The 23,372-nt window shown below is 44.6% G+C and overlaps 1 protein-coding gene across 2 annotated transcripts in view; it reads left to right on the top strand.

Moving 5' to 3' along the window:
• OTUD7B (OTU deubiquitinase 7B) overlaps nucleotides 1-22,957 on the top strand; it is a 65,525-nt gene extending 42,568 nt beyond the window's left edge. For both annotated transcript variants that reach the window (XM_064370626.1, XM_012462553.3), the window contains 9 exons: nucleotides 1,470-1,697; nucleotides 3,400-3,501; nucleotides 4,880-5,007; nucleotides 8,504-8,616; nucleotides 10,840-10,967; nucleotides 11,277-11,426; nucleotides 11,979-12,093; nucleotides 13,088-13,172; nucleotides 15,344-22,957. In XM_064370626.1, coding sequence (XP_064226696.1) covers nucleotides 1,470-1,697; nucleotides 3,400-3,501; nucleotides 4,880-5,007; nucleotides 8,504-8,616; nucleotides 10,840-10,967; nucleotides 11,277-11,426; nucleotides 11,979-12,093; nucleotides 13,088-13,172; nucleotides 15,344-16,552 — 2,258 coding nt within the window. In that variant the 3' untranslated portion in view covers nucleotides 16,553-22,957. The remainder of the gene's footprint in view (nucleotides 1-1,469; nucleotides 1,698-3,399; nucleotides 3,502-4,879; nucleotides 5,008-8,503; nucleotides 8,617-10,839; nucleotides 10,968-11,276; nucleotides 11,427-11,978; nucleotides 12,094-13,087; nucleotides 13,173-15,343) is intronic.
• Nucleotides 22,958-23,372: the final 415 nt, after the last annotated feature.

Below are 23,372 nucleotides of genomic sequence, written 5' to 3'. Positions count from 1 at the left end.
CCAGACTCCATCTCAAAGAACAAAAACAAGGCCAGCGCAGTGGCTCACACCTGTAATCCCAACACTGTGGGAGGCCGAGGCGGGTGGATCACCTGAGTTAAAGACCAGCCTGGCCAACATAGTGAAACCCCACCTCTACTAAAAATTCAAAAATTAGCTGGGCGTGGTGGTGGGCACCTGTAATCCCAGGTACTCGGGAGGCTGAGGCAGGAGAGTTGCTTGAACCCTGGAGGCGGAGGTTGCAGTGAGTCGAGATCATGCCATTCATTGCACTCCAGCCTGTGCAACAAGCGCAAAGCTCCGTCTCAAAAAGAAAAACAAAAAACAAAACTAAAAAATATTTTAAAAATAAGTTTAGACAACTCAGTTTATTTTGTGCATCATCTCTGGCAAATACTGTATTAAGAGGCTACCCAACATGCTTTTGAAATTTTTCCCCCCGTGGATCATCATTAAATCATTACATAACTGAAGCCATGCAAATGAACTGTAATACTACATTGAACAAATTATAATAACAGTGGAATATCTGCTTGGGAATTACAAGTGTCATGTGTTCGAAACAAATTAAATGATATGGGGTACTGTCTACATTATTGTTCTCCTCTATAGACTGTTTAAGAACTGACTGTCCCTATAAATTTCTGGTAAATATGAGTATTGAGAAAAGTTTTAGTAAGCAATATAAATAAATGTTATTGATGTAGGAAGAAAGTTCCCAAATGTGTAAGATATGTTGTTTATTTTATTTTATTTTATTTTGAGATGGGGGTCTCCCTCTATCGTCCAGGCTGGAGTACAGTGGCACAATCTCGGGTCACTGCAGACTCCACCTCTCAGGTTTAAGCACTTCTCCCACCTCAGCCTCCCAAGGGATTACAGGGGTATACCACCACACCGGCTAATTTTTGTATTTTTAGTAGACACTGGGTTTTACCATGTTGGCCAGGCGAGTCTCGAACTCCTGACCTCAGGTGATCCACCCACCTCAGCCTCCCAGAGGATTTTCTTTTCTACAATGGAAAAAGATTTCCATTGTAGAAAAGGTGCTTTCCAAGACCTTGAGAATTACCAGAGAGATTATTTGACTAACTCCAGTGAAACCTCACTTCCGTTATTCCCTTCTCCTCTCACCAAACAATGACCAACTTGGTAAATGAATGAGTCCCTATCATGTTGGAAAATGGAAGTGGAGGAAGACGAGTCAGAGGGAGAGGAAGACGAGGCAAATTCCAGACAAGAGTAGAAAGAGAAATGGATATTTGGTGCTAATGTGAGTGCCTGCAAAATATTTTCTATATTTCTCCAAACAATTGGCTTCAGAAAAAGGGTTGTGAAATTCACCAGTCAGTTAGACTTAGTTTTTCTCTGACTATAAACCCTGTTGAGAGGTAACTATCAGCACATCAACTGGAGAGTTCTCCAAGTGGGCTGTGTATGTTCTAAGGTGACTCCATTTCTCATTGCAGAAAAACGCCTGTCTAGGGGCATCTCTCACGCCAGCTCCAGCATTGTTTCCCTGGCCCGGTCCCATGTCTCCTCCAATGGTGGGGGTGGGGGGAGCAATGAGCACCCCCTGGAAATGCCCATCTGTGCCTTCCAGCTTCCAGATCTTACTGTGTATAATGAAGACTTCCGCAGCTTCATAGAGAGAGATCTCATTGAGCAGTCCATGCTGGTTGCCTTGGAACAGGCAGGTCAGTGAGTGCTTCCTTTCCCATGCTTTTCCCCCTCTACTCTCCACCTACAGGCAGCCATGTGGACGGTCTGGGCTTGATCAGTAGCTTCCAGTTGTGGATCAGTAGATCCAGTGTGTGATCTGATTGCAGTCAAAGTCAGGAGTCAGTGGGATGAACTTGTGCTGAGGTTAAAGAAAGGATACAGATTAGATACTTTACTCTGGAAATTCCCTGGAACACCCTTGTGAACAGAAATGGCTAATGCTGTAGATGATGCACAGTAGTGAACCTGTCCCCCCAAATTTATTTACCTTTGTAATTGTGTTTATCTTAAATTATTATTAAAATTAATTCTTGTCATAGGGTGAGGCAGCTGGAAGTTCTGGAAAAGCTTATCAGGCATTAAAATGCTTGCATGGGAGAAGAACTGGAGTTAGATGGGGACATGAAAGGAAGCTTTTATTTTTCATTTTGTAACCTTCTAACCACATACATCTATTTGTAATTTTTTTTCTTTTTTCTTTTTTTTTTCTGATAAGAAAGCTTTGTTGTTACTAGAAATTTGTAACTTTTTTTTTTTTTGAGACGGAGTTTCGCTCTCGTTACCCAGGCTGGAGTGCAATGGCGCGATCTCGGCTCACTGCAACCTCCGCCTCCTGGGTTCAGGCAATTCTCCTGCCTCAGCTTCCTGAGTAGCTGGGATTACAGGCACGCGCCACCATGCCCAGCTAATTTTTTTGTATTAGTAGAGACGGGGTTTCACAATGTTGACCAGGATGGTCTCGATCTCTTGACCTCGTGATCCACCCGCCTCGGCCTCCCAAAGTGCTGGGATTACAGGCTTGAGCCACTGCGCCCGGCCGAAATTTGTAACTTTTTTTTAAGTTAATAAATTATCACGGCTGGGGAGATTATAAGCCACTTTTTCTTTAAGTAGTTCAAGAAACTAGGCTCCACAGTAGTTCAAGAAAACTTATGCATCACTCATAAAATATTTTCCTCATGTAAATAATGGGTTGGCAACTGTGGGATGACTGTATGGAATTACGACTTATTTTCTTGGGTATTTTATGTCCTTTGTCTTATTGCTGATGCTTTTTAAAGTCACACCCCACACATGCTGACATGCTGTCATATATGCAGATGGTACTCATAAGACACTTTAAATACATGCTTTGAGTTGTTTTTGTTTTGTTCATGATGGATTTTTGCTGAGCTTTGTTGCTGTAATATATACTGGTCTCCTGAGTGGAGGGAAGGAATCAGAGCCAGTCCAAGCAGTCAACAGTTTCAACTTATGTCCTTGGCCTCGCCATTTAACCCAGGGTTTCTCAACCTTAGCAGTATCGACATTTTGGTCTAGATAATTCTTTGTTTTGCAGGCTGCCTTGTGCATTATATCATGGTTACCAGTATCCTTGGCCTCTACCCATTGGATGCCAGTAGGATTCCCCTAGCAGTTGTGACATGCATACATATCTTCAGTCATTGCCAGTGTCCTTTTGGGACAAAATTGATCTACTCACTGATCTAACCAATTGTGCTCACAAGTTTCTGACTGACTAAATATAAGTGAAGAAGATGTAAAGAGTAATCCAGTGATGGTTTTATTCTTGGTAGGCCTCCTAGAGGAGGCTGCTTTGGAGTCTGTTTTAGAAATATGGTGGGAAGGGCTTCATGGATAATCTACTCCTTTTTCTCCACTATCTTCTTTCTACAGGGCGTTTGAACTGGTGGGTGAGTGTGGACCCCACCTGTCAGAGGCTGCTTCCTTTGGCAACAACTGGAGATGGGAACTGCCTCTTGCATGCAGCCTCCCTTGGTGAGTCTTGAAAGCAGTACTCCATTCCCCTGCAGAAAGGAAGCAATTGAGTCAAATCTCATGTGTAGGACTCCATCCAGACAACCTTGATCTTAGACAGAAGTGATGGTTCAGATCAAGATTGTGTGTGCTTGCGTGTGTGTGTGTGTGTTTATGTATTTATGATGGCGCAAGAGGAAATGGGAGTGAACCGTATTTTTGCTAGGTACATAGTGAAGGAAGCACAGGTATTGGCTTGGGCCGGCTCTGAGAGCTGACCCAGGGAGTAATGAGTAGGAGCAAGCCAGCAATGTATAGCTAGATGTGTGTATGTGTTTAGTTCTACTTAATATTCATTCTTTTGGTGTATTAAAAAGATATGGTTTTAGCAGTCTTTTGTGACACACACTTACTTTATTTATTTACATATTTAGAGACCAAGTCTCGCTCTGTCAGAGTCTCGCTCTGTCACTAGGCTGGAATGCAGTGGTGCATCTTGGCTCGCTGCAACCTCTGCTTCTCAGGTTCAAGGGATTCTCCTGCCTCAGCCTTCCGAGTAGCAGGGACTGCAGGTGTGCACCACCACGCCCAGCTAATTTTGTATTTATAGTAGAGAAGGGTTTCACCATGTTGGCCAGGATGGTCTTGATCTCTTGACCTTGTGATCCACCTGCCTCGGCCTCCCAAAGTGCTGGGATTATGGGCATGAGCCACTGTGCCCGGCCCATTTAGTTTTGAGACAGAGTCTCACTCTGTTGCCCAGGCTGGACCTCTGCCCCTGGGTTCAAGCGATTCTCCTGCCTCAGCCTCTCAGGTATCTGGGATTACAGGTGGGAGCCACTGTGCTATCCTGTAAATAGGCTTAATAATTTAAAGTAAGGGCTAGGCACAATGGCTAGTGGCTCACACCTGTAATCCCAACACTATGGGAGGCCAAGGTGGGCAGATCACTTGAGGCTAGGAGTTCGAGACCAGCCTAGCCAACACGGTAAAACCCTGTCTCTACTAAAAGTAAAAAAATTAGTGGGGCATGGTGGCGGGCACCTGTAATACAAGCTACTAGGGAGGCTGAGGCAGGAGAACCACTGAATCCAGGAGGCGCGGAGGTTGCGGTGAGCCGAGATCACTGCACTCCAGCCTGGGTGATAGAGCAAGACTCTGTCTCAAAAAAAAAAAAAAAAAAATTAAGCCAATTTACAACTCAGTATATTATTTGCAGTCAGGTGCCATGATTCACACCTGTAATCCCAACACTTTGGGAGGGTGAGGCGGGTGAGTCACTTGAGGCCAGGAGTTCGAGACCAGCCTGGCCAACATGGTGAAACCCCATCTGTACTAAAAATACAAAAATTAGCAGAGTCAAGCTGAGGTATCTTACCATTATGCTTTCTTGCTACAGGGATGTGGGGTTTCCATGATCGGGACTTGATGCTGCGAAAAGCTTTGTATGCACTGATGGAGAAGGGAGCTGAGAAGGAAGCATTGAAAAGGCGCTGGAGGTGGCAGCAGACACAGCAGAATAAAGAGGTGGGAGAGCTTGGGTGGGAACACCTTGTTTCCTAAAGTTACCTAGCTGCCAAAGTCACCTGGTGCCTGCCAGCAGAAAGTATTTCCAGGTGCTTAGGTCAGTGTGACTCCCCTTATGATCCTGAAAATTGGAGAAAATGCAGTTAACACCATGGGGTAAATGCCTTCTTATATGGTCATGAGAACTGGTGATGGGCATAAAACCTACAGAGAGGTATCTAACATTTTGCTTCTCCCCCTGATAGGTGCTTTACAACTTTAGTGGCAGTATTTTGCACAATGAGTTACGACAATTCCATAGGATTTATATATATATATGTTTTTTGCTTGTAATAAGGCTAGATCAATTTTTAAAGACTTGTGTTTCCAGCCCTTATAGGAATGTGAATGCTTAAAAATCTTCTTGGACATATATACCGTTTGTTTTTTATATACTCAGTTTTAGTTTATTTTAAATTTTAAAAAGCATAAGGAGGCAGCATTCTAGTCACACACAAAAAACATACCTGTTTCATTGAGTTTGAACAGTAATTCTTAGGAGTTTGACAAATGTTCAGGCTGCTTTTACATAAGGCAGTAACAGTGGATTGTTTGTACTTGCCCTCTCCATAACAGTGGTTGGGCAAACTATGGCTGTTCTGTTAAAAAAAAAAAAGCTGGGCATGGTGGCTCGTGCCTGTAATCCTAGCACTTTGGGAGGCCGAGGTGGGTGGATCCCCTGAGGTCAGGAGTTCAAGACCAGCCTGACCATCACGGTGAAACCCCATCTTAAAAAAAAGTTTTATCAGAACACAGCCCTGTGCATTTCTTGGATGTTTACACCTGTAACTGCTTTCTTCCTCTAACAGCAGAGTAGTAACATGTGGCCTGCAAAGCCTACACTTATTGACTATCTAGCCCTTTACAGAAAAAGTTTGCTGATTACTTCCCTTCAATGATGGTATTATGCCTTTACATAAAAATAATGAGGCTCCCTATTTCCTTTCCCTCTGATTCTGTGTACTGCGTTTATATCTCCTGCTCTTCATGTATATATATATTTTTTGCCATGTTATGACTTGATCTTGCTGGCATTGAATATGGTAATGTCTCTTTAGAAGCTTTCCTTTTTTGTCCACCTTTCTTTTTTTCTCATTTTATTGCTCTGTCATAACTGACAATAATATAGAAGAGGGTTTTTTTTTGTTTGTTTTAGTTATTTAGAATTTTATGTCCTAAAGATGTAATATGTCAGTAGAACACGCTATGTTTCTTCCTCAAAAACAAATAAGCCAGCTGTTAAAAGTAGGAGATATTAAGATCAGAATCCTCTCCCTGAGCAGCCAATCTTCCCCAGAAGATTTCTAAGGGAAATCAATCCCCAGGGGCAAGCCCACTTCTAACAAAGAAGTGACATTCTTTGTTAGCACCAAAAGCTTAGCTGGGTGTTGTGGAAAGCTTTTGCCTGAGCTAGAGCTAGCCTGGAATTTAGAACCCAAAGCAAATCAGTAGTCAGCTTTGTAGTAGTCAGCTTTGGCTTCTTCACTGTTAAGTTCAGATCATAGTGGAACCTTAACCACTGCAGAGGCAGGAAAAGGCCAAACCAGAGCATGCCAACTACTAAGTAGAAATGACAGCGACAGCCAGAGCATAAATGTGCCCTATTCCAGTTATTAAAGGAATTATAGTTATTATTCTCAAGATGGGATTAGATTATAATGGTATTTAGCCAGGAGACCCAGAAATAACCAAGTTCTATCCTTGGCCAGCCGGGCTTTCTGTCTCAAAGTCCTCAATATGCATAGAGAATAGTGGCTAGTAACGGAGCAATCCTTTTACTCCTTTTGCTCAGCACAGTTGAAGATGTGGCCTTCGTAATTGTCTTAGCTTAAGCCATTCATAGCATTATACCCACCTTGGGAGTGGGGATGGGAGATGGGGGTGATGAACTGCGGAAGCTTCCTTTAGCTTCCCCAGTACCAAAACCACACTAAATAAGTTTTGATTTCCTGAGCTTCCTTGTTTTGTGTTGAAATTGGTCGTGAGGCTCAGTAATAGTTTCTTAAATGTTAAGGCTAGAAGTGTACGCCACCTAGTGGCTATGTACGTTAAAACAAGAAGCAGAAACGCGCGGAAGAGGGAACCGGATCCCTCTGGATGTATCCATCGGAGTGACTGCAGCACTCCATATAGAACCTGGGCATTATTCTCTTTATTTTTAATTGAAGTAAAATTTGTGATAGCATTTTACAAATTGAAAATAGCTGTGTCATTTTAAAAATTCCCATTAAATTTGTTCCCAGTGCCCCTCATGTTTCCAGAGATTCCTTCTACTCTTGAGCAGTGTAGACTCATTTTAATACTAATGCCAGCCAAATAAAATTAATAAGGTAAACTTATTTTCCATATCATTATATACATCCTAAAGCCAATATATTTTAAAATTGCTTGTATATTTTAAAATTTTAGTTTCACTTAATACATATTTATTGATTTCAGTCACAAAATAGGCCCTGGACGTATTGCATAAAACATGATCCTAGAGTAGAGGAAGGAGATGGACATGTAAATACATAATTGCAACAGGTTATAACATGTATGACTGTTACGACAGAAGTCTCTATAGCAGTTAATGCCAGCCCAGTGCGGTGGCTCACACCTGTAATCCCAGCACTTTGGGAGGCTGAGGAAGGGAGATCATGAGGTCAGGTGTTTGAGACCAGCCTGGCCAACATGGGGAAACCCTGTCTCTACTAAATATACCAAAAATTAGCTGGGCGTGGTGATGGGTGCCTATGATCCCAGCTACTCGGGAGGCTGAGGCAGGAGAATTGTTTGAACCCAGGAGGTGAAAGTTGTAGCGAGTGGAGATTAGGCAAAGGTTGCAGTGAGCCATTGCACTCCAGCCTGGGCAACTCCGTCTAAAAAAAGAAATTAAGAAGTCTGGGCTGGAGAGGGAGATTTTGGAGTCATGAGCCATATATATGGTAGTGAGTGAGATTATGGCAGTAGAAGAGATCACCCAGAGGGAACCAGGGTGAAAATCATTAATACACCACTAGTATTTTGGAGGTACACGGAGTTCAGAGAAATAAAAAGTAATTTTATGGAAGCTAAAGGCAAAGAAAATTTAAAGAGGAAAATAAGCCACGTGAAGGCTAAAGAAGATGAGAACCAGGTTTCACTGAATTTGGCAATTAGAAGGTCATTATTCTTTGCCAAAATCAGGTAGGTGAAATGGTATGTGGAGGGTGGTTAAGCAGGATGGAGGGCAGAAACAGAGGTCAGATTGCAATAGGTCAAAACAGAATAGGTGGTAAGTGTAAAAAAGATCATGGACTATTCTTTCATAGATCTTGACTATGAAAGAGGGAAGAGATTTGACTTGGTAGTACAATTTGTAGACCAAGTGCTAAGCGATGAGACAGTGGAGTAACAGTGAATAAGGTAGAATGGATATTGCCTCTTAAAACCCAGCCTCTGATTGCTCAGTGTCTCCTGCCTGTCCTTCACACAGTCAGGGCTGGTATACACAGAGGATGAATGGCAGAAGGAGTGGAATGAACTCATCAAGCTTGCCTCCAGTGAACCCCGAATGCATCTCGGTACCAATGGAGCCAACTGTGGTGGGTAAGTAGGGCTAAGTGGGGGAGCAGGAAATCTTAAGTCCTCATTGGGCTTCCACAGCCTAGTGTTTAGAGAGCTCTGTGCTAAGAGGATATTAGAAGGAAAGAGAGGAGCTATGCTAAGGGCACAAAAGTGTGTAACAAAAGTGTGATATGTTTAGGAACTACAGGTAGTTCACTATTGAACTGGAATACAAAGTAGCCCATCTAGATTTTGGAAACTTCAGGACAAATGACCCAGTATTTTCAGTAAGTAAACTACAAGGAAAATAAAAAGGGACAAGGAACTTACAGGTTTAAATGCACTAAAAAGATATGTCAGGCTGGGTGCGGTATCTCATGCCTGTAATCTCAGCACTTTGAGAGGCTGAGGCAGGAGGATTACTTGAGCCCAGGAGTTCGAAACCAGCCTGGGTAACATGGTGAGACTCCATCTCTCACTCTTTCTCTCTCTCTCTTTTTTTTTTTTTGGTAGACAGAGTCTCACTGTGGCGTGGGTTGGAGTGCAGTGGTGTGATCTAAGCTCACTGCAATCTCTGCCTCCTGGGTTCAAGCGATTTTCTGCTTCAGCCTCCCAAGCAGCTGGGACTACAGGTGTGTGTCACCACGCCCAGCTAATTTTCATATTTTTGGTAGAGATGGGGTTTCACCATTTTGGCCAGGCTGGTCTCGAACTCCTGGCCTCAAGTGATACACCCACCTCGACTTCCCAAAGTGCTGGATTACAGGTGTGAGCCACCATGCCTGGCCAGTGAGACCCCATCTTTAAAAAAAAATAAAGAAAAAAAAAATTAGCCAGGCATGGTGGTGCATGCCTATAGTCCCAGCTACTTGGGAGGCTGAGGTGGGAGGATTGCCTGAGCTGGGGTGGTCGAGGCTGCACTAAGTTGTGACGGCACTGCTGCACTCCAGCCTGGGCAACAAAGAGAGACCCCTGTCTCTAAAAGAAAAAAAAAAGACATCAACTAGTTGGGATGTATGGAGATTATAAGACAGTTAAGGAAATGTGAATAATGTCTGTGTGTTTAATTATTGTTAACATTTTAAAGTATGATATTAATGGTATAGTGGTTGTTTATAAATGCAGTCCTTTATTTTTTCAGAGATACAAACTGAAATACAATGGGTGAGATTATATAATCTCCAGGATTTGCTTCAAAATAGTCTGGCAAGAGCCCTGTAGTGGGGGAGATAGGAAAATAGACTGAGTGTAGGTGAAACAAGGTTGAAGCTGGGTGGTGGAAACATGACTGTTGAGTATGTTATCATTTCTAGTATCGAACATGTTTACAATTTTGAAATTTTCCATAGTAGTTAAAAATTCTAAACTACCCAGATTTTATTGTACATACGAATAACCTGGGAGAATTATTTAAAATGCTGATTTCTGGATCTCCACCCCAGAAAAGTCCAGTTCAGTTGGACAGAGCTAAGGCCCAGAAATCCTCATTTGTAATAAGCATCCAATGTTGAATAACATTGCTTTAGGGGGTGGAAGCCATTGAATATTGAGTATGTGAATGACAGGAGTAAATTTGTCACTCCATATGTGAACACACTGACACCAGTGGATAATGAGTGGAAGGGAGTGAGATAAGAGGCAGTTGTAGTCATGGATGTGAACAGCGTGGTGGACTGAAAATAAGCCAGGGGAGTTGGGAAAGAAACACATAGGAGATGGCATTGGTCAAACGAGGTGATTACTGGAAGGTGAGAGATAAAGCACAGGAAATCGTTCACAGATTTCTGATTAGGCTACTGGGTAGATGGTGAGGTTGTTCTTTAAATGAGGGAACATAGGAAAGGAATTGTATTTGGCCTTTTTTGTAAGACATGAGCGTGATGTGTGGGTGGTTGTAGTAATATAAAGTAAGTAGGATGAAGTTATGCAGTTGTATCTTGAGCTACTGGATAAAGAAAATGGAGAGAGGTTATTGAACAGGAGGAATATTAAGAGATAGGGATTACCTCAAAATTCCTAACACTGCTTTAACCCCAGAGCCTTCAAATCTCTTTTCTTGGATTTCCCCATCTGTGAGACGGAAGTAGAAACAGCCATGGTAGCACAAAATAATCAGCTGTATCAGTGCAGCCTTAAGACTGGCTGGAAAACCAGGAAAGGACATTCTCCTTTTCCCTTTCTGCAGAACTGGTCTTCAGGGTCTCCTGTTTCTGCTCTCTCACTTCTACCACACCCCTTCTACTCTCTCCCCTCCCGCCATTCCAGGGTGGAGAGTTCTGAGGAGCCTGTATATGAGAGCCTTGAAGAGTTTCACGTCTTTGTCCTGGCTCATGTGCTTAGAAGGCCCATAGTCGTCGTGGCAGACACCATGCTGAGGGACTCTGGAGGGGAAGGTGAGTCAGCCAGTCAGTCCTCACTCCATCCTGAGCAATCCCTTTTGCAAAGCCTTAGGCTAAGCACTGGAAGGAAGAGGGGAAATGGGATATATAGACCCTTGGGGAAAAAGCAAGGTATCAATTGAATAGTGCAAAATTCTCAAGAGGTTCTGAGTAAAGCAGTTGGGATTAATTCACAGGGGTTCCTAGGAAAGAATTATTAAACATGTTGGAATGAAAGCAGGGACTCAGTTGGCAGAGTGGGGTGAAGGATTGTCCACTAGGCAGAAACACAGCCTTCACAATAATCTTCATGGTTTCCTGCAGCGTTTGCCCCTATTCCCTTCGGAGGAATCTATCTGCCCTTGGAGGTCCCAGCCAGCCAGTGTCACCGCTCCCCTCTGGTGCTCGCCTATGATCAGGCCCACTTTTCTGCACTAGTGTCCATGGAGCAGAAGGAGAATACCAAGGAACAAGGTGCTGAGTGACGTGTCTTTCGGTCTGCATTATTTTCACTTGGAAGAAATGGAATGAGATCTATGTGGGAGGAAAGAATTCAGTGACCTGCAAGCCCAGACAGCTCGTGTTGATACTGTTTTATTAAGCTATAAGTTATGGCAGAGTTTTCAAATTAAAAAAAAAAAAGGTTTGGGAGAAAAGCAAGACTTATATTCCCTCTTCTGGAGTAAAGGCTTATGATTAAGGTGGTGGGACCTTCTAAATGATGGTTTGCTATGTTTGTCTTAAATTGTGACTGAATTCTCTGAATATACATTAACTGGAAAGAACCTCATGAGAGTTATTTGACTGACTGGTGGGAACTCAGGGAGATTTGTGGCCTAAAGAGTATGCTGCATGGTAGGGGGAAAACTAGCCAATTGGTGTTAATGTCAGGGTAATTCACGTGTAAGAATTGAGAAGTGACCACAATTAAAGACCTTAGTATGATTTTAGTGAAGTAAGTCTGTGTTCAGTTGCCTTTCTCTCTCCTCAAGGAGACTCCTTGACGATATGTTTCTTCCTCCCCAGCTGTGATCCCACTTACAGATTCAGAGTATAAGCTGCTGCCCTTGCACTTTGCTGTGGACCCTGGAAAGGGCTGGGAGTGGGGCAAAGATGACAGTGACAATGTCCGATTGGCCAGGTAAGCCAGGTCTTTTCATCTACTTTGTAGCTGGGATCTCTTCCACATGCAGCATCCCATATGCCAGGGATTTTTTTCTCAGCTCAGGCAAGACAGTCACAAGCTAACGCCAGTTTCTTTGGGAAGATGGAGAGATGGAAGACAGGTTGGGCACCAGGACTCTTTCATCGTGAAGCTGCTTTTTCTGCCTCGAAAGAGATGGGAATCCTGGGATCTCAACTTGTTCTTTTTTACAATAGGAAAAGTATTCTTACACTGATATGTCCCTAAAACAGTGATTAGAAAATCAGGATAATCAAGTCACATGTCTTATCTCAGTGCAAGTGAGAGGGGTTTTAAAGAGTTGATCAAAAAAGTTTGCTTTGAGTTTTTGCCTCTCTGAAATTTAAACTAATAGCAAGAAAAATATGTTCCCTCCCTGACCAGCCCCCAGTCTACCTCCCTGTGGCTTGTTAAGCCTTCCTTCTGCCTCCTGCCTCAGCTTCCTGCTGGAGAGTGTATGAATGCGAAAGCTCCTCCGTTAACACTTTACCCAGCGCTTCCTTCTCTGGGCTCCTGCCACTAGGTCACAGCTAAGAGAGTTTGATTTTCAAATCCAGAGTTTATGGCTTTTTAAAAATAAGCTCTCACCTATTTATCAAAAGCTCCTTCTAAATAATGTTTACAACAACAACAATATAATGGCTACTGTCTAGTATTTCCCGTTTTCCAGACACGGTGCTGGGCTCTTTCCAAACACTGTTTTATCTTTACAACAAGCCCACAGGATAGATACTATCTATACCATTCTCAGCTGCAACTGAGTTTCAGGGAGTTTAAAGTGACTTGCTCAAGGTCATAAAGCTTAGTAATTGCTGGAGAAATAGTTCAAACCCAGCCCTACTTGAGTCCCAAGCCATGTGGCCCTCTCCCACCCTTCCTCCCAACTGTAGCACATTGCTTTGCTTTTAAAAGGTCGAAGTAATTTTTTATTTTCTTTTTCTCTTTTTCATAGTGTAATTCTGTCTCTAGAGGTCAAATTACATCTGCTACATAGCTACATGAATGTGAAGTGGATCCCACTGTCCTCTGATGCACAGGTGAAGACTTATCCCACATCTACCCTGGTGTGTCCTCATTTTCAGTGACAGAACAGATCTGGGGCCATTTCCTTCTGAATCTGTTCTGAGTGGTAGCTTATAATTCAAGGTTAGAAGTAACCAGAAGATGTCAAATAAGTTTCAAAGACACTTTTTCCTGCCCTTTTTTTTTTGAGATGGAGTCTTGTTCTGTCACCCAGACTGGAGTGCAATGGCATGATCTCAGCTTACTGCAACCTCTGCCTCCTGGGTTCAAGCAGTTCTCCTGTCTCAGCCTCTGGAGTAGCTGGGATTACAGGCATGCGCCACCACACCTGGCTAATTTTTGTATTTTTAGTAAAGGAGGGGTTTCACCATGTTGGCCAGGCTGGTCTTGAATGCCTGACCTCAGGTGATCTACCTGCCTCGGCTTCCCACAGTGCTGGGATTACAGGTGTGAGCCACTGTGCCCGGCCGTTCCTTCGTTGTTTTTTTTTTCTTTTTTTTTTTGGAGAGGGAGTCTTGTTCTGTCATTCAGGCTGAAGTGCAGTGGCACAATCTTGGCTCATAGCAACCTCTGCTTCCTGGGTTCAAGCGATTCTCCTGCCTCAGCCTCCCAAGTAGCTGGGATTACAGATGTGCGCCACAATACCCAGCTGATTTTTGTATTTTTAGTAGAGACAGGGTTTCACCATGTTGGCCAGGCTGGTCTCGAACTCCTGACCTCAGGTAATCCACCTGCCTCAGACTCCCAAAGTGCTAGGATTATAGGTGTGAGCCACTGTGCCTGGCCCTTTCCTGCTTTTTAAAAACCATTAGTCTCCTGTTTTCCACATCTCCTCTCCAACCAGGCTCTGTGATCTAATACTAAAACATTCTTTTTATTATTATTATTTTTTGAGACGGAGTCTTGCTTGCCTAGGCTAGAGTGCAATGGCATGATCTTGGCTCACTGCGACTTCTGCCCCCCGGGTTCAAGCAATTCTCCTGCCTCAGCCTCCCTAGTAGCTGGGATTACAGGCACCTGCCACCACTCCCAGCTCATTTTTGTATTTTTAGTAGAGATGGTGTTTCAACATGTTGGTGAGGCTGGTCTCTAACTCCTGACCTCATGATCCGCCTGCCTTGGCCTCTGAAAGTGCTGGGATTATAGGTGTGAGCCATTGTGCCCAACCTAAAACATATTCTTTAAGAAACGTTTTCTGGACTGTTTGTTGAACTTGAGATGATCATTATTTTGTCCCGAGCCTTCTGTAGATAGACCTCTGTTTTGGGTACTAGGAAACAGAGTAGCTTAAAGAGCTCCTAATTCAGTGAGTTCTGAGTTAGAACGGGAGTACAGGAGTAAGGGCGAATTGATGAAGTCCAATGCAGAATGTATAAAAGTTGAGGGAATGCAGGCTGGGCGTGGTGGCTCACGCCTATATAATCCCAGCACTTTGGGAGGCCGAGGCAGGCAGATCACGAGGTCAAGAGATCGAGACCATCCTGGCCAACATAGTGAAACCCTGTCTCTACTAAAATACAAAAATTAGCTGGATGTGGTGGCGCGCATCTGTAGTCCCAGCTACTCGGGAGGCTGAGGCAGGAGAATTGCTTAAACCCTGGAGGTGGAGGTTGCAGTGAGCTGAGATCGCACCACTGCACTCCAGCCTGGTGCCTGGCTACAGAGCGAGACTCTGTCTCAAAAAAAAAAAAAAAGTTGAGAGGCTATAAAGTGGCTAGACTTGGTTGGTTCTGATTAGTCAAGACTTTCTTGAGATTAGTTTCGAGCAGAATTTGACAGAGAAATTTATAATAACATTCTAGTGTTTGGGCCTCTCACCCAGAAGCCACGTATCATATGGTTGCTCATTGTTCTAAATCAGCAGAAATGTTTTATTCTGCTATGTCCTTATTATAGAAGGGAGTCAGATTGCAGTGGGTGAGAAAGCTGACTGACTGGAACGCAGAAAGGACAGTGCCATCCTGGGTGACCCTTCCCTTATCATGACAGCAGTCCTTCTCTGGAGCTAGGCAGTCACTTCAAGGACAGAGTTCATAGGGGTCCACCCTTCTTCCTGGCTAATTTCTATAGGCTCGGCTGCAGGGAGCTCCCTGAGTGAGCCAGATGGATGGGCTAGAGGTCCCTGCGGGATTCCCCCACCCCAGGCTGCTGGGATAACTGTCAACAGTGTTCTTGTCTCTTACAGGCTCCTCTGGCCCAGCCTGAGTCCCCCACCGCCTCAGCGGGAGATGAGCCCCGGTCCACTCCGGAGTCTGGAGACTCAGATAAGGAGTCAGTTGGCAGCAGCTCCACCAGCAATGAGGGCGGCTGGCGAAAGGAGAAGTCAAAGCGAGATCGGGAGAAGGACAAGAAGAGAGCAGACTCCGTGGCTAACAAACTGGGCAGCTTTGGCAAAACCTTGGGCAGCAAGCTCAAAAAGAACATGGGGGGCCTGATGCACGGCAAGGGTTCGAAACCTGGAGGGGTGGGGACAGGGTCCGGGGGAAGCAGTGGCACTGAGACACTGGAGAAGAAGAAGAAAAACGCACTGAAGAGCTGGAAGGGTGGCAAGGAGGAGGCAGCTGGGGATGGGCCTGTGTCTGAGAAGCCCCCAGCTGAGTCTGTTGGTAACGGAGGGAGCAAGTATAGCCAGGAGGTGATGCAGAGCCTAAGCATTCTGAGGACTGCCATGCAAGGGGAGGGGAAGTTTATTTTTGTTGGAACCCTGAAGATGGGTCACCGTCACCAGTATCAGGAGGAGATGATCCAGCGCTACCTATCTGATGCTGAGGAGAGATTCCTGGCAGAACAGAAGCAGAAGGAGGCAGAGAGGAAGATCATGAATGGAGGCATAGCGGGTGGCCCTCCTCCGGCCAAAAAGCCAGAGCCAGATGCTGGGGAGGAGCAGCTGACTGGCCCCCCAGCAGAGTCCAAGGCAATGGCATTTTCTACTGGCTACCCTGGGGGCTTTACTATCCCTCGGCCTTCTGGGGGTGGAGTCCACTGCCAGGAACCCCGGAGGCAGTTGGCAGGGGGTCCATGTATCGGGGGCCTACCACCATATGCCACCTTCCCCAGACAGTGCCCTCCTGGGCGACCCTACCCCCACCAGGACAGCATCCCTTCTCTGGAGCCAGGCAGTCAGTCTAAGGATGGAGTTCACAGGGGTGCATTGTTACCACCCTCCTACCGAGTGGCTGATTCCTATAGCAATGGCTACAGAGAGCCCCCTGAGCCAGATGGATGGGCTGGAGGTCTCCGGGGGCTTCCCCCGACCCAGACCAAATGCAAACAACCGAACTGCAGCTTCTATGGACACCCTGAGACAAACAACTTCTGTTCCTGTTGTTACAGGGAAGAACTGAGGCGGAGGGAACGGGAGCCGGGTGGGGAGCTCCTGGTGCACAGGTTCTGAACAGTTGGAACACTGAAGGGCAAGGAGGCTAAACAAAGTTAAGCTCAACTAATTGGCTCATCAGGAACAGTCCCCATGCTGATGGGGCAAATGCAGTAATGTTTGTGGGAGCCTGGCTGGAAACTTTTAAATATGTGCGCACAGGAGTGCTGCCAGGCTGGCAGGAGCAGGTTGGGGCTGGATGGTGCCTCAAGGGCTGCACTATTTCTCTGCAGAGCTTGACTTTATGGGACTGAGGTACAAGGGGGAAAGATGGCGATTCTGTCTTATAACCTCCTGGGTCCCACCCAAGGACCTAAGAGAAAGTAGCATGAGAAGGTTTGGTGTGTGGGGGTGGGAGGTGGGCAGAAGTCTTGGGGAGAAATGGGCAAAGGAAGTTCTCAGTCAATAAAAAATAGACCAAAGTTCTTTAGGTTGGGGAAAGCACATGGTGGTGGAGTGGCAAGTGTGGAGGGGAAGCAGGAAATTGGACACATTTGCTATTGATTTGAATTAAGGTAGAAATTAGGGTTGGATAAATTCTTCCCCTTGAAGGATCTGGAAAGACAAGGCAGTAACGTGTGCTCATGGGTGCCTGTTAGGAGGTGGGGGTAGTTTACAGCCGTTGGTTGAGATGGGAAAGGGAGGAACTTAAAAGGGAAATCCTTTCCCTGTTAAGCTTTATTTCCTTCCGGTCATGTGTCATCTGTTACAGTTTGAGAAGAGTTGAGAAGAGATTGCTGAGATTACCCCCCATCTTTTCCTCATCTAAATCTTTAATTGTATTTTTTTAAGTTCCCTGTGGGAAAGGGAAGAGCATGGTGAGAAGAGCAGTCATGTGTGTTGCATTTTCTCCAGGTGAATTGGGGCAGAGGTGATCTATTTTTTAACCATAGCAATAACCATACATTGGGGTTTGAGCACACCTTGGGAGGGGTGGGAGGACAGACATTTTAGCCAGATTGTTTCAAACAAAACCAAAAACCTAAATAGAGCACTACCATCCTCTGTGGCTGCTGCATTTCTGTAGAAAGAACTTATTTTATTAACTTTTTTTTTTAAGGAAAAGAAACAAAAAGACCCCAACAAGCAAAAACATTTAAAAAAATGATTTTTTTCTCCTACTTAAGTGGTTCCTTCTCCTTTTTCTCTACTTTTGGAGAATGAACTTTAATGTCCCGGCTTCTTTTGTTAAGCCATAGCTGACCTTAATCTGTGGTTAGTTTATTAAAATAATAAAAAATACTTTGTAAGAAGAGATATTTTTGATATTAGGACTGATGTTGAAATATGGGGTGGGGATTAGGGGCAATTTATAAAAAGGTAGTTAGAGAAATATATTTTAGTGAACTATAACCACAGAGCACAGATAACTCCCAATGAGCTGATCTGTCTTTAGATTTCTCCCTCTCCTTGACCCATCCCTGTTCTCCAGGGGCTGGGAGTGGGGATGTGGACACAGTAGGGGGAGCTCCTTTGCATTTTGCACAAAGCACAAGTCTGGACAGCCTAATGCTCTGGCCAGAGCCATTTCTAAGAGCTTTAAACCGGAAGACCCATCCTGGGCCAAGTTTCCTTTTTCTTTATATTTTTTTCCGGGAAAAAAAAGTCAACTATGCAATTGTATACACTCCCGGGTGCATGTGAGGAAGGGGAATAAGTGTACTTAACGTGTCCAGAGTATTAACGGGCTGTTTTTCTATGTTTGGATTTCTCTTTTGAGGTATGTACTCGTAACTCATCCCATGGAACGTAATCCCCACATTTGATCTAAAGCAGTTGCACGTGCATGTGCGTGTGTGCGTGCGTGCATGCGTGTCTTCCTTCTTGGTAGCCAGTCAAGACTGTCCTTGTTGGAAATGCTCACGGTTTAGAAAGGTTCTGTTCTCCTCACAATCTCAGAAGTCACCTATTTAATTTCCTATGGCTATTCATTCTTAGGGTTTTCTTTGAAAATAGGTTTGTTTTAAGGAAGCAGTGAGATTCCAAAGGAAGGGATGTGTATATATCTGGGCAGGTCTGGAACCCGGTATGAGATGAGCACCCCCCTAAGGTGCCAAATTTAAGGGGCTGCCGTAAAACTCATTCAGCAACATACTTAAAAAAAAAATGCAGTATTTAAAAAAATTATTGCAAAAAATTTATGTTGAATAAAGTACGAAATCTTACAGGATCTGACAGGACTGGGATTAGGAGGAGGGAAGTGAGGCTGAGTTGAATAAGTATGGGGATGAATCCTCTTTATTAAATATTTGATACATTGTCCATCATAGTTTTTTTACATTAATTTTGATTTTTTTCCCGATGGATATTTAAGATAAAGTGATGAATTAATTTTGATTTTTAAAAAATGTTGCATTGAAGTAGTATTCATCTTGGTTACTGGGTTTTTTGGCACTCTTTAAATTTTCTGCCCAAGGCGACTGCCTTGCTCACCTCACCCTAGTTACATCCCTATTTCTGTGATTTGAACAACACTAGTGAGAACACCACTGTGTGCGCCTCCACCCCCATCACACGCCAAACAACGGGTGGCTCAAACACCCTAAATTTGCACAATTCACCTAACTTTCCTAATTTAGGCCCTCATACCATAGGATGCTGGCCTGGACCAATAGAAATTAAAACAGACCAGGGGTTTTCCCAGAGAATAAAGCCAGAAAAGTTTTGATTCGCCCCTGGACTGCTGTGTTTGGATTTGATCTGTTATTAGATTCTAGTTAAAACTTTTGTTTTTAAAAACTGAGGACAAATGAACAAAAACAAAACCTTGTATCATGTTTGTTTTTGTTTCTATTTATAAATTAGCCAATCCCAATTCCTTTTGCCTTCTTTTCAAATAAAAGATGGAAATTTTGAAGGGTGGTCTAGGGATTAATATGGTAAAATGGGGCTTTAGGCCTTATAGCTTTTTATTAAGAAATAAATTATTTTTTATTTGGGAAGGTAACTATTTATTGAGGCATTGAAAAAGCTCTCCATTCTAAGGATGAAAGACCCTGAGACAATGGATGTAATTTTATAGGAGACAGCGAAGTTTGTTTTGCTTCATTATTAGGGGGAAGGGCTCAGTGGGATGTTGGGGAGGTGAAGGAATAATGCCTGGGAAATTAATATAGACTCAGCTTGGTTTGTAGTATTTGGGGAAGAGGAGGGAATAGAAGAGGCAAGCCCATGCCTTTACTGGATTGGGGAGAAGAAAAGAAGGGGCGTATGACATGCACTCAAAATGGGCAGAAAATTCCTTAGTTACAGAGCGGTATGTGAGTGAAGAGAGAAGGCAGACCCTTTAACCGTAGGTGAGGGATGATATCATCTCTCAGACTTAAATTTAAGTGCACTTATTTCCTTTAATCCAGGGCAACTGGGGTACCTACTTTTTTTAATGGAGGGAGCTTTTCAGGGTTCTTGTTTTTCCCCTTTTGATGTTAGTGCTACTCCCTCCCTGCCACGCTCTGCCCCGTCTCCAGTGGAGTATTACTGTAGGATAGGCCTCCACATCTCCCTTAACCTATGCTGCGTTTATTGAACGTTACGAGATTTAACCAGAAGTTTTTCCCCCATACTGGTTTTTATCAACAAAATAAAAAGTTATATCAAAAGATTTTTTAAAGATTCAGTCTTTTTAAGGAGTGGGGATGGTATTAAACTCAGTGCTGTAGAGGGCCTTGGAAGGAAAGTACCTTCCCTCTATGAGCTCAGTTGTTTTTTTTTTCCTCAAGCAAAACTAAAGCCCACAGACAAGAACTGGCAGTGACTTCATGTTATATATCTGTGGGGTGATACTGAGCCCGCAAGAATGAAGCTGGTTTTGAATGTGTTCTGAGAACCTAACTTTTGCCATTCTTACTCCTTTTACTCATGTGTCCAAGGTTCCAGTCACATTTTTTCTTTCTCAGTAAAGGAGTATTTTCAGAGATGATTGTCCTTGAATTACTCAGACACCTCTGGACTCTGTGTCTTTTTTTATTTTTTTATTTTTTTATTTGGAGACAGTCCTGCTCAGCCGCCCAGACTGGAGTGCAGTGGTGTAATCTTGGCTCGCTGCAACCACCGTCTCCCGGGTTCAAGCGATTCTCCTGTCTCTGCCTCCTGAGTAGCTGGGATTACAGGCACCTCCCATCATGCCCGGCTAACATTTGTATTTTAGTAGAGACGGTGTTTCACTATGTTGGCCAGGTGGTCTTGAACTCCTGACCTCAGGTGATCCACCTGCCTAGGCCTCCCAAAGTGCCAGGGTTACAGGTATGAGCCACCGCATCCGGCCTCTGTGTCTTTCTCCAATGAGTGAGTGCCCCAGACATACAGCCACAGGTGAGAAGAAGACAGACTTAGAAACACCTTCCCAGCCTGGAATCACCTGCACTCCAGATTTTTCTAATATCCTTCTTTCCCACCAGGACTTTCAACTGTAGATTTGGATGAGTCATGTAGGCATTCTGTCTCTTTTACTTTGCAGACATCCAGTCTGCAAATCACAGGGTGTCTTGCCCCCATACGTCAATTGGGTAACAAAGTATTTATTTCGATGTCCCCATGTAGACTTTGTCCGTGCCACCTCCTGCATTGGCCATGTGGATAAGGGGCAGTAGAAAAGAGCAACGGAAGCTGGCTGGCAGTAGTTAAGAGGAGTGGGGGTGGGAAGGACCTTGGCCTCCTTCTGTGCTTATAACTGGATATGTGACTCATCTTGTGAGTCATTCAACTCCACCTCCCTCCTCCCGCTGCCCCTCCCAGCAGCCTTCACTCCTGGCACAAACCTGCAGCCAGACCAAGATTCTGAAAATGGAAAAATCTGATACAGCGCCTTGCCTTTCCACCCTCCCCTTTATCTAGTACTTCTACTGGGGATGTGTGGGGTGGTGAGAGGAGTCTTAACCCTCAGCTCCTGCCCATTCCATTCCTGGTTAGGTGCTAATTCAAATGCAAATTGCCCAATTCTTTTCTCCCCTGATTTCCCCGATTTTTTTTTTTTTTTTTAGACGGGAGTTTTGCTCTTGTTGCCCAGGATGAAGTGCAATGGCGCTCACTGCAACCTCTGCCTCCTAGGTTCAAGCAATTCTGCCTCAGCCTCCTGGGTAGCTGGGAATACAGGCACCCACCCCCACGCCTGGCTAATTTTTATAGTTTTTCTTTTTAGTAGAGATAGGGTTTCATCATGTTGGCTAGGCTGGTCTCAAACTCCTAACCTCAGGTGATCTGCCCACCTCGGCCCCCAAGGTGCTGGGACTATAGGCGTGAGCCACCCCCCACCCCCCGATTTTTCTCTCTGTGTTCCTCCACTGTCTCCACACTGCAAAGTGCTAAAGAATAGAATGAGGCTCTTAAATGAAGGATGGTGGTGAGAAGGAACGTGGATAATGGGATTTAAAAGTTGTAGTACACACTTCTTCCTGGTTTTTTTTTTTTTTTTTTTTTTTTTTGAGGGTGTCTTGCTTGCTCTGTCGCCCAGGCTGGAGTATAATCATGAGATCTTGGCTCACTGGAAGCTCCACTCAGCGATTCTCCTGCCTCAGCCTCTGGAGTAGCTGGGATTACAGGTGTGAGCCACCATTCCCAGCTAATTTTTTTTTTTTTTTTTTTTTTTTTTTTGAGACAGAGTCTGGCTCTGTTGCCCAGGCTGGAGTGCAGTGGCACGATCTCGGCTCACTGCAACCTCCGCCTCCTGGGTTCAAGACATTCTGCCTCAGCTTCCTGAGTAGCTGGGACTACAGACATGCACCACCACGCCCAGCTTATTTTTGTATTTTTAGTAGAGATGGGGTTTCACCATGTTGGTCAGGCTGGTATCAAACTCCTGACCTCGTGATCCACCCACCTCTGCCTCCCAAAGTGCTGGGACTACAGATGTGTGCCACTGAGCCCGGTTAATTTTTGTTTGTTTAGTAGAGATGGGGTTTCACCGTGTTGTCCAGGCTGGTCCTGAACTCCAGATCTCAAGTGATCCGCCCGCCTCGGCCTCCTAAAGTGCTGGGATTACAGGCGTGAGTCACTGTGCCTGGCCCCTATTTTCTTATTACAACAGACCTTGGGAAGTATTTTCTTCCCCCAAGAGATTGAGGCCCGTGGAATGCATGGGAGTGATATGGGGTGGGTGCTCTGTAGCCTTTAGGACTTCTAGACTCAGACTTCTGGGCCACCTTCCCAGCAGGTGTATTCCTCTTTGTTCCAGACTGACTTCCTGGCTCACAATATCTTCACTGTTTCCACAGTTGCAGCCAAGACAGGAAACTGAAAGCTGAGGCCAGAAGGGTGGTGTACCAGGGGAGGAGAAAATTGAGTGTGACTTTGGAAAACTGGGGCCCCCACCTAAGGATTGCTGCCTCTGTAGATTCAAAAGCAATAAAACAGCAGCTCATTAACTCTTATTTTGTATTTTATTTTCTGTCTTTTTCATGTCTAAATAAAGATTTTTGCTTTGCTGTCCCCAAGTCCCCTTCCTTTAAAGGAGCTGCAGCTCCTTGACTTCTGTCCTTGTTCCCAGCCTTCCTTACTCATCTTTGCTTCTTGGGTTGCAGATGGGAGGGACGGGAGATGGACTGTTGAGCTGAAGAGGTTTCCAGCCCTCACCTGGAAAGTCCTGAACATGAATCATTCATTTGGAGATCTGGTGTCTGGGTTGGAGGGGTGGAGTCACATACGGGAATCGGCACTTACTGACAATTGGTTGTGTGGCTGCGTGATGGGCAGGGTTAACTGCTAAGATGCTTTCCTTGCACCTCCCACCCTCACTCCCAGGACTCGCACACAAACATACCTGTACTTGTCACTGCATCTTGGACACATTTCCATCTCTTTTCACACTTCTCCACTGCGCACTTCACATGATGTCTGTTTCACG

Source organism: Aotus nancymaae, unplaced genomic scaffold (genome assembly GCF_030222135.1).
Source record: "Aotus nancymaae isolate 86718 unplaced genomic scaffold, 86718_ANA_hifiasm-v0.15.2.pri h1tg000108l, whole genome shotgun sequence".
Taxonomy (NCBI): domain Eukaryota; kingdom Metazoa; phylum Chordata; class Mammalia; order Primates; family Aotidae; genus Aotus; species Aotus nancymaae.
This window is presented reverse-complemented; position numbering and strand designations above follow the sequence as displayed.